The sequence below is a fragment of the Dendrobates tinctorius genome, unplaced genomic scaffold (assembly GCF_039654945.1).
Source record: "Dendrobates tinctorius isolate UK_male_01 unplaced genomic scaffold, ASM3965494v1 ptg000066l, whole genome shotgun sequence".
NCBI lineage: Eukaryota > Metazoa > Chordata > Amphibia > Anura > Dendrobatidae > Dendrobates > Dendrobates tinctorius.
The window spans coordinates 89,938-100,852 of NW_027361734.1; the positions used below are offsets into that span (position 1 = coordinate 89,938).

The window sequence follows — 10,915 nt, forward strand, 5'->3', positions numbered from 1 at the left end:
ATACCTTGATCATTACTGTAACGGTCTTTTTTTAGATTACCTGTTTGTTAAGCAATCCCCAAATGTGTTGGATTGTCTAACAGCTGCAAAACAGGCAGCCGCAGGGACTAAAACATAGAGCATGCCAAAGATACGCGGAAAACATCTGAGCATGCTCGGAGAACACCTTATCCGCGCATGTTGACTCATCACTATTCTATATCTCAATATAGTAATTGTTCATTCATAAATTCATATATTTATGTCGATTGTGTTACATTTCTACACACAATACACTTGTTCCATGAAAAGATAGCCAAGTGTTGAGCAATAGCCAAGCCTTTTATCGGTGAGTTACCTTGAGATAAACCTGACCATCTGCAGCTTCTCACTATTAAGAAATTTAGATATCAAATCCTATAAAGCCCTATGGCTGGTGTACAGAAATTCCACTTTACCATGAAGCTTCTGTTGCTCCTCGTGGCCTTAGTGGCAGGTGTGCTCTGTGAGGAGACCTTTATAGGGTAAGTTTATAATTGTGCTGTCTAATGGCAGTAGCGGGTATTGGCATGTGACTTTTTTGTGGGCACGAAAAACGGATCTGTTCAGAATGGATTGCTTTCGTGTGATATCTGTTTTTAATGGAGCCTCATGTATTCCGTAGCTGAGGATGATCCACAAAAGCTGATCAACATTGGACGTATACTGAGTTTAACGGGATAGACACACAACAGATGTGTGAATAGTTCTATTAAACTCTATGGGTTCGAGTGCTGTCCGTAAACGTCTGCTATTGCCATTGTAGTCTATGGCGCTGTTCACATGTTCGTGTTTCTTTGTGGACTGTTTGTCCGAAAAAAAATATGTAGACATGTCCATTTTTGACTCAAGTCACAGATCAAAATCACATATGCAAGTCTATGGGTCTGTGAAAAATCATCTGATGGCATTTTTGTGCCGTCTGTGGGCTCTTCTTGATTAACATTGTAATGGATAAGAAAAATTTTGCAATGTATTTATTTCTTTATCAATGAAAATCACAGATTAAACACTGACGGTGAAAACTGAAACACTGACCAAACCCTTAAGAAAATCGTATAGAAAACACTTTATGTATGACAAAACTCTTAGTCGTCTGAATGAGATCTTATTATATTAGGGTTTAATTAAAACAATAAGGAAAAACCTTACTCCGAAAAGATGTTTATACTCTAGCTGTCTTTTTCAGCGAGCAAGTGCTTAGGATCAAAGCAAGAAATGGCGACCAAATACATCAGTTGCAAGATCTGCAATCGCTGGGTCACCTCCAGGTATGATTACTTTATTATAAACATATATGTTTTTAGTATTTATATAGATGATTTTTCATGGCTCATGTTATCTTAATTTATAAAATGTATAAAAATCAAATTAAATAATATAATTCCCTTTCACTGTGAATAAAATGTGTAGTGAAGATTGTGAAGAATATGGGAGATATAATTTCATGTCAATCATTTGTTTCCTATCAGGCAGCATGGGTTTACAAAACTCCCCATCAGCGTGCAGCTGTATGAGAACATCTAGCTCAGCAGGGGGGTCAAGTCTTAAAAGGCTGTGAGTGACAGATTTGACACCTTGAGCCAGCGCGTTCTGGACACACACCGATTATATTTTCGAGATCTCTGGACCGGACCCAACGCCTTCCAGGGTATCGATCCGTTCTAGCACCACAGGGTGGGGAGATACGTAGAATGGCTAGTAGGAACCAAATAGCAAAGATGTGTTTAGTTTCAACGCGTAGCATGAGCACAGCTGGATTCGATGGTGCCAAAACCGCCTCCCTAGAACCGTTGATTATCTAACGCGGAATTTGTGGCAGTCCTACCGGGCTGGCAGCACTCTGTTTCACTGGTGCTAGTGAAAGAGATCTCTCACCCTGTCAGGGTTGTGAGTGAGTGTGGTGCCATGTTAGTGACTGCGTGGGCCACATCCTCTCACTCCACATGCTTCCCTGGGCCCGTGTGGACAGGGGGTGTCTGTGTAAAACTGCACCAAGTTGATCTTATGTGTCCCCTGGGTGTGCGGAACGTCACGTTGGTGAAAGTGGGGAGACAGCATTATGTGATCTGTCTGACATAAAAGTGATGTCAGGCGGGGTGGCGAGGTGTGGGTTCATCACATGTGGTGGAAGCTGTGGGATTCTGTGTGATCTCTCTGGTGCCATCATTCACTGGTGGTGGCAGCGGTGGGATTTTGCGCGACCTATCCGGTGCCATCTTTCACAGAGATGTTAAATTTTTTTGTTGCAGCTTGATTTCTGGACTGAACCTTCTAACCCAGATATCCCAGTCGATATTCGTGTTCCATTCGAGAGTCTTCAGTCAGTGAAGATTTATCTTGAATCCAATGACATTGATTACTCCATAATGATAGAGGATCTACAGGTATACTATTTACAGGCGATATGTAATAGAAATGTGCAAGTAATCACAAACTGTCTAAAGTAAATATTGTAGCCAATGTTTTCATATTTAAGAGGTCAAAAATATACAGGGTGGCCCAACAAATGTATACACACTTCAACATTAAAAATACCTGTACAAAAATCTTTAGTACTAGGTTTATACAAACATAGGGTAGCTGTAACACATGTTTTTTTCTGTAACCACATTAAGTGCTCAAAGTGGCCACCATTAAAGGGGTATCCCATTTCCAAGATCCTATCAGAATATGTAGTAGGTGTAATAATAATCTTAGCAAATGCCTCAAATTAGAAATGTATTATAGTTCTTCCAATTTTCTATGATGCTTACCCCATATACAGGGCATTGCAGCAGCTTAGATATCCAGGGTTATGACCACTCATATAGTGACTGTAAGTTAATTAGGTGTTAGTGGTTATAACCATGGATATCTGAGTTACAGATATGCCCTGCTCATGGGGTACTATACTATATTTCTAATTGGAGTTGTTTGCTAATATTATTATTATTTTTACACCAACTACATTTTGGAGATGGGAATATGCCTTTAAGATGTAGACACTTTTGATTATAGCTAACTGCTGCATGAAAAACTTTAGTTACAGTGTCCACAGGGACTGCTTTGCATGACATTTCAATTTCTTTGACTCTTCTGACGGGCACATGGGAGGTCAAGCAATCATGCGACTATACGAGTACATCTTTAGATCCAACATAATACAATGTTATTCAATTTGTATTTTTAAAAGGGGCACAAATAAGGATTATTGAAGTGTGTACACTTTTGGGCCACCCTGTATAATTCTTGTTTGCTAAACTCATTTAATTAAAACTCTCAATAGGCGTCTACATACCGGTAACTTTGACAGTAGTCTGCATCTACTTTGCTTTAAAAGTATTTTAATAGTGAATGTGATGATGGGAATGGGATGGGTAATAAAAGTGTTTGTATACAGTATGCAGTCCATTGTTATAGAGTATTGACTACTTTTATCTATATGTTGTAGGAGGTGATTAATGCAGAGAAGCAGGAGATGGAACTCAATTTGAAGAAGGAACGCAACTCTGGTGCTTTCAATTATGGAGCTTACCATACATTAGACAATGTAAGGAAGGACATGTCTTTATAGTTAGACATAGGGTAATTGTCTATGATTTTTAGCAATGTAAAACCGTAAGTCATATTTCTTTTGTGAAAATAAGATACTATATGCATAAACTTATTACCATGGTTTCATTCTGTTAGTGGAAGACTTATGTAACATTTCTTCTCTATGTTAGCTATTCCACGCCATTGATGCTATTGTTCTGGACTACAAATCAATAGTCAGCAAACAGCAGATTGGACTATCATATGAGGGACGTCCGCTCTATGTTCTTAAGGTAAAAGCTATGAAAAGCTTTCAAAATATCTGTACTTATGATACAATGTGAAATATTGAAAGAGGTGGTCCAACCAGTTGGAGGCCTATAAAACAACTGCTTCCATAATCTGAGATTCAGCCTTAGTTCACAATGTATTAGCCTTAGTTCACAATGTATTAGTTCCTGTCTGAATGAGACTTTTTTTCTTCATCACTATCTAATTATACTGTACTTATTTTACTGAAACTGCTAATTGACATTACAGTTCAGCACTGGTGCCAATCGTCCTGGCATATGGATTGATGCAGGCATTCACTCACGCGAATGGGTCACCCAAGCTACTGCTCTCTGGACTGCACACAAGGTAAAAGTCATCAATATCTAGAGAGTTTGAGTACTCCAAATCAATCATTATTTTGTTAGATTTTGTTTTTAGCCTATTACATTAATTTTATGCCCCACACTTCATATACAGTATATAAGACTAAAGTTGTCTGAACCTGCCAATCAGCCAAAAGTCTAATGTGTGTAGGGGCCTCCAGACTCTCCCCCAACTGAGGATGTTAGGGAAGTATCCGGCTGCTGAATCTCAGAGGATGATCCTTTTGTTCACCCTGGAGAAAAGTCAAAGCCACCAACAGAGGAGCTTCACAGGGGCTCTTTCAAAGAGAACGCAGAAGTGCTCAGCTGAGTGTTCCTGTGCCATGGGGGAGTCGGGAGAGACAGGTGTCCACAGATCAAATGTCCAGCCAACAGCTATCTAATGTGTATGGGGGTCTTTAGTCTAAAATGGCAAGAAAAATCTGCTTATTATCAAAAGAATACTAATTTATGTTCCAGTAATGTGAAGTACTTAAAACAAAATTATGTTAATATTTGCCCACAATACTGGAAACATTTTCACAATTTATATAATTATATATAACCAAAATCAAAAAGGTATGAAAAATACCACTAAGGAAATAAATTCCTAGAATATGACATATATTCATGCACTGTTACACCGTATATATAAATATTTCGTACCATATGTCTTTATCATAAAGATGATGCCAATGGTGCTGTTTGCATTGATCTCCCAGGACTATGATGTAAGAGGGTTCAAGAGCAGAAATGTAAATCATACTAAGGTCCTAGCCACATTTAGCAGCTTGTATTGAAACTATCGGGCAAAACACAGCAGAATATTTAATTCTCCGGATGCAGAGTTGTCGTATTTCATTATTATCAGTTATAAAGAACATTTTTATATTTATTACACTTATAAAAAAACTATGTTCAAAGGTTTTATAAAATCCTAAAATAATAAATGATGTATTTTCATAAATTGTGGACTGAGTTGTAAGGTATTGTATATTTTTATGGTAACACTTCACTTTCTATTTACAGCTTGCTCATGACTATGGAAGGGATTCATCTGTAACCTCCCTGTTAAATACTCATGACATATTTCTCTTGGTTGTCACAAATCCCGATGGATATGTCTACTCGCACACAAATGTGAGTAAAAAAGGTAGAAAAGTGCTATGCTAGGTATTTTTATTACTATCGTTTAATGGTACATAGGGAAGTGATGTGTATTATGCTTTGTTCATAGATTCTTGACAGTTTTCAGTTGTAAAACTTAAGCTTAAAGGAAACCTGTCACTTGATTCATGGTGTCTGAACCATGGGCAGCATGAATCAGATTGTGTTTGCTTGATTGCAGCCTAAATGTCTTACCCAGAAATGCTGCAGGGTTTCAGAGAAAATATAGTTTGAAAAGGCGACTATATGAATATACATGACTAGTCCTGTGTAGGCCATTGCCACCTATTCCCCATTCTGTTCTAGCTGATTGACATGTCTCACCCATGTATATACATAAGGAGAGATCTGTCAATCACCTGGGGCAAGGTGGGAAGAAGCCAGTTGAAGGCCATGCCGAACTAGTCAGGTCTCTCTCTGTGGAAACCGGCAGGTTTTTCAAGCTATGTTTCCATGAAATATTGCAGCATTTCAGAGTAGAACATACCTGGCTGCAATCATGATGGCTTCGCATTTGTGATTTGTTGGTCTGATTGCCGTATGTGGAGTCGGGAAGGAATTTTTTTCCCCAATGTGAAGCTTACTGTTTGCCACATGGTTTTTTTTTGCCCTCCTCTGGATCAACATGTTAGGGCAAGTTAGGATAGGATATGGGTTGAACTAGATGGACTTAAAGTCTCCCTTCAACCTTAATAACTGTTACTATGTTACCTATACCATGAATATTTTAATCGTAGAACTATTCCTTTAATTGAAATCACAGTGAAATATTTACTTAGTGAAAATGTCTCTATAGTTATACCCTGCATAATTTGTGACAATTCCCATGTAAAACATACCATAACATAACAATATCACAATCTCATTTGGCTTATATTGTACAAATTGTAAAATACATTTTTGTTGTTCAGTTTATGAGGATGTCATATACTTAATATCTTGATGATGTCAGCGTAAGTTAGTATGCAATGTATGCAATGCTATCTAAATGTAATTTTCTGTGCTGTCAGAACCGTATGTGGCGTAAAACTCGCTCCGTTACCAGTGGTAGCCGATGTGTTGGTGTAGACCCCAACAGAAACTGGAATGCTGGCTTTGGGGGTAACTAAGATTTTATGTGTAATTACATAGAAGGTTGTAAATTATACAGTATATGTGTAACAACTGAAATTCTTTGTAGGCCCAGGAGCAAGTTCTGATCCCTGCTCCGACTCATACTTTGGACCGAGGGCAGAGTCTGAGGTGGAAGTAAAGTCAATTGCTAACTTTATTAGAGGACACGGAAAAATCAAAGGTTTTATAAGCATCCACAGCTACTCCCAACTTCTGATGTTCCCTTATGGATATAAGTGTAGCAACCCGGCTCACTTTACAGAACTTGTAAGTCAGTTGCAAACTACTATGCACAAGAACAAGACTCAGATTTTATTATATAAAGACAATTAATGCAAATTAAATATCTGTTGTGTTTTTTTTAGAACAGTGTCGGTAAATCTGCAGCTAGTGCTTTGAGCTCTTTGTATGGCACACAGTACAAAGTTGGAACGATCTGCTCCACTATCTGTAAGTGACCCAATGGACAAATTTGAAGTTCCAGGGCTTTATCAACAATTTCTGGTGATGAAGAAGATCTCTCTAGCGATCCATTATTTTAATATCTATCCTTGGTGATCCAGGATCCAGAATGTGCCACCCCTGGTGACTAGTGGTGCATTTTTTTTTTATCCCTGATTATCCAGTGACTTAGTTTGTGTTCTCTCTTTAATGTTTGTGATTTCTGTGGTGCATTGTCTATCTTTGATGATCTTTTATTTTAGACACCCTTGATTTTCCTATTTCCAGCTCTCTGAGAATAGAATGTAAGTTTATTATACATGATTTATTATGTATTAATATCAGCTGAAGAAGTTGCCCATTACTTTGACAACCCCTTGAATAGGAGATAAGCTACAATCCCCTATAGGGGTCAATAAGCAGTGTATGGAGCTGTGCCAGTTTTCGAACACCACCATTTTGAAATTGATGACCTTTCCTAACAACTCCCCTAACATAACTTTTTTTCTTGCTGCAGATCAAGCTAGTGGTGGAAGCATTGACTGGACCTATGACATTGGAATCAAATACTCATTTGCCTTTGAGCTAAGGGACACAGGACGATATGGTTTTCTTCTTCCAGCTAATCAAATCCTGCCAACAGCCCAGGAAACCTGGCTGGGACTGCAAAAGATACTGGAGCACATACGAGACAACCCTTATTAAACTATGATCTATTATTAGACGAAAACCAGAGTCTATATGAAAAATGTCAGTTTCTCAAGTTTAAAGAAAATGCTTAACATTATTATTTTTCTTTTTTATTCTATTGATTTATCTAAAACCTCCATATACCAACAATATCATTATATATTCAAAAATAAATATATTGCAGACTATAAATCATCATACAATAATTTGCAAAAACACATCCATGAAGAGTAAACTCATATCTCCAGATGTAAAATGTTCTATCAATCAAATCTTGACTGTGTGGTGGGCAGCTTGTGTCCATTACCTTTGCTATTTGGGTAAACTACCTTCACTTGTTGAAATCTAAGAATAAAGCAATATTACAGCACCGAAAAAACCTCCACGAATTGTAATAATCATTTATTAAAATATAAGATCGTAATATAAGACAAATACAAAAGACTAAAACAAAAAAAAGATATATTCCTATAAACACATAGAATACTGTAATTAAGTTAAGCCGTGCAAATATAAAACAAATATAGTGAATAATACCAATGGAATCCAGGAAATGTAGGTTTACTCTTAAAGCTGAAAATGGACGTTTGTATAAATGATGAGATTATCCAATACTAATATTAATTTCTAATAAATAAAAGGCAGTTTCATTATTTTGAAGATTTCTTGGACATGTGATGTTTGGATTAGGTGTAGACAAAAGCAGTTGGGTGCTCTTATGCATGAATAGCTCCTTTCTGATAACCCCTTCACGACCTTTGACATATATTTAAGTTTAATTACAATAATTTTCTGGGAGAAATACCTACTTAATTTCCATTAACTATTTCAAAGGTGCCATCCAGGACTGTATGTGTACCTACAAACACACAGCACATACATACACATGTATATACACACCACAAACAGTACATACAGTGGGTACAGAAAGTATTCAGACCCCTTTAAATATTTCACTCTTTATTTCATTGCAGCCATTTTGTAAGTTCAAAAAAGTTCATTTTTTTCTCATTAATGTACAATCTGCACCCCATCTTGGTTGAAAAAAAACAGAAATGTAGACATTTTTGCAAATTTATTAAAAAAAAAACCTGAAATATCACATGGTCATAAGTATTCAGACCCTTTGTTCAGACACTCATATTTAAGTCACATGCTGTCCATTTCCTTGGGATCCTCCTTGAGATCATTCTACTTCTTCATTAGAGTCCAGCTGTGCTTAATTAAACTGATAGGACTTGATTTATAAAGGCACACACCTATCTGCTATGATTGAGTCACCATAGGAGGCAGACACAAAAATAGAAGCTACGTCCAGAAAACCAGAGAAGTTGGCAACTATCAGATTGCAGACCCCTGAACCTATCAACACAACTAGCAGTAGCCGTGGGGGGTTCCTAAGATGCCCTAGACCCCTCGATCACAGCCGGAGCGCTAAATAGCCTAAAGACAGAAAAGGAAATCTAAACTGCCCCAGAGCAGACCCCAAAGTAAAAGGCAGCCCCCAACATATAATGACGGTGAAGCAAGATGAAAAAACACTCACACAGAGAGAAAGATAGGCTGAGCAAACGATGGGGCCCAAGCTAGCTAAACAGAACAGGAAAGGAAGGTTGCTGTCTGCAATCTGCCAAAACCCTATCAAAGACATAAGCCAACAAGCTGATATGAAAAAGACCCTGAAGCAGCTAGGCTTCAAAAACTAAATCAGCACTCAGGTATTTTCAGAAGACAGAGCTAAATGAATTCAGCACACCCCAGCAGGGAATGGCAGAAATCCAGAAAAACAAAGCAAAACAAAGTCTAAGCACAAATGCAAAAAGCCGAGCAGAAAACTTAGCTTTAGAGGAGCAGGAATTCAGACTGGTCTCCAAGGATCCCACAGAGAAATCACCCGCAGGGCAGAAGGGCGTCGGCAGCCTTATATCCAGTCAGTAACTCCACTCAGCCAGTCATCATCATCAGACTCAGGTGTTTGATAATCAGGCTCACTACCTTTCTTTACCAGAAGAAGGAGTTCCTCGGGCCTCAGTAGTGAAGGGGAAAATGAACTCACAACAGTACCTCCCCCTTGAGGAGGGGTCACCGAACCCTCAACCATGCCACCAGGGCGATCAGGGTGAGCTCGATGAAAGGCACGCACCAATCTTTTGGCATGAATATCAGAGGCAGAGACCCAGGAATTATCCTCCTGACCATAACCTTTCCACTTAACCAAATACTGGAGTCTCCGTCTAGCCAGACGGGAATCCAGTATTTTCTCTACCTCATATTCCATGTTACCTTCAACCAATACAGGGTCTGGAGGTGCCACCCCCGGAACAACAGGTTCAACAAACCTCTTCAACAAAGATTTATGGAACACATTATGTATTTTAAATGTGACAGGAAGAGCCAAACGAAAAGAGACCGGATTAATAATCTCCAAAATCTTGTAAGGTCCAATAAATCTAGGCTTAAACTTAGGAGAAGCCACCTTCATAGCAATATTTTTTGATGATAACCACACAATATCACCAACCTTAAACTGGGGACCAATGGTCCTATGTCGGTTGGAAAACCGCTGGGCCTTTTCCTGGGAGAGAGATAACTTATCCACCACTTGGTCCCAGATCTGGTGCATTCTCTCCACCACAGTGTCAACACCTGGGCAGGCAGAGGGCTCCACCTGCCCTGAAGAAAATCGAGGATGAAACCCAAAGTTACAAAAAAAAGGTGACATCAAAGTGGCAGAACTAGCTGTATTATTTAAAGCAAATTCGGCCAAGGGCAAAAATGAAACCCAATCATCCTGATCAGCAGAAATAAAACATCTCAAATATGACTCCAAGGTCTGGTTTGTTCTCTCTGTCTGCCCATTGGTCTGAGGGTGAAAAGCAGAGGAGAAGGACAACTGAATTCCCAGCTTGGAACAGAAAGTTCTCCAAAATCTAGACACAAACTGGACTCCTCTGTCAGATACAATGTTCTCAGGAATCCCGTGCAAGCGAACCACCTGTTGTAAAAACAGGGGCACCAACTCAGAGGAAGATGGCAACTTAGGGAGTGGTACAAGATGAACCATCTTAGAGAACCTATCACAAATCACCCAAATAACAGTCATCCTTTGAGAGACAGGCATATCAGAGATGAAATCCATTGAAATATGGGTCCATGGCCTCTTGGGGACAGGCAAAGGCATCAACAACCCACTAGAGCGAGAACACGATTTAGACCGGGAGCACGTCCCACAGGACTGCACAAAATTCCTGACATCACGAGACAAGGAGGACCACCAAAAAGACCGACTCACCAGATCTCTAGTACCAAAAATACCTGGATGACCAGCCAAAGCA

At 38.9% G+C, this 10,915-nt stretch overlaps 1 protein-coding gene across 1 annotated transcript; it reads left to right on the forward strand.

Moving 5' to 3' along the window:
- Positions 1–438: 438 nt before the first annotated feature.
- Positions 439–8,240, forward strand: LOC141095095 (carboxypeptidase A2-like). Its single transcript, XM_073580975.1, has 11 exons — positions 439–503; positions 1,208–1,289; positions 2,271–2,405; positions 3,452–3,550; positions 3,726–3,827; positions 4,075–4,173; positions 5,199–5,309; positions 6,347–6,437; positions 6,517–6,716; positions 6,815–6,899; positions 7,408–8,240. The coding sequence occupies exons 1-11, from the start codon at positions 439–441 to the stop codon at positions 7,593–7,595; spliced, it is 1,257 nt and encodes a 418-aa protein (XP_073437076.1). The 3' UTR covers positions 7,596–8,240.
- Positions 8,241–10,915: the final 2,675 nt, after the last annotated feature.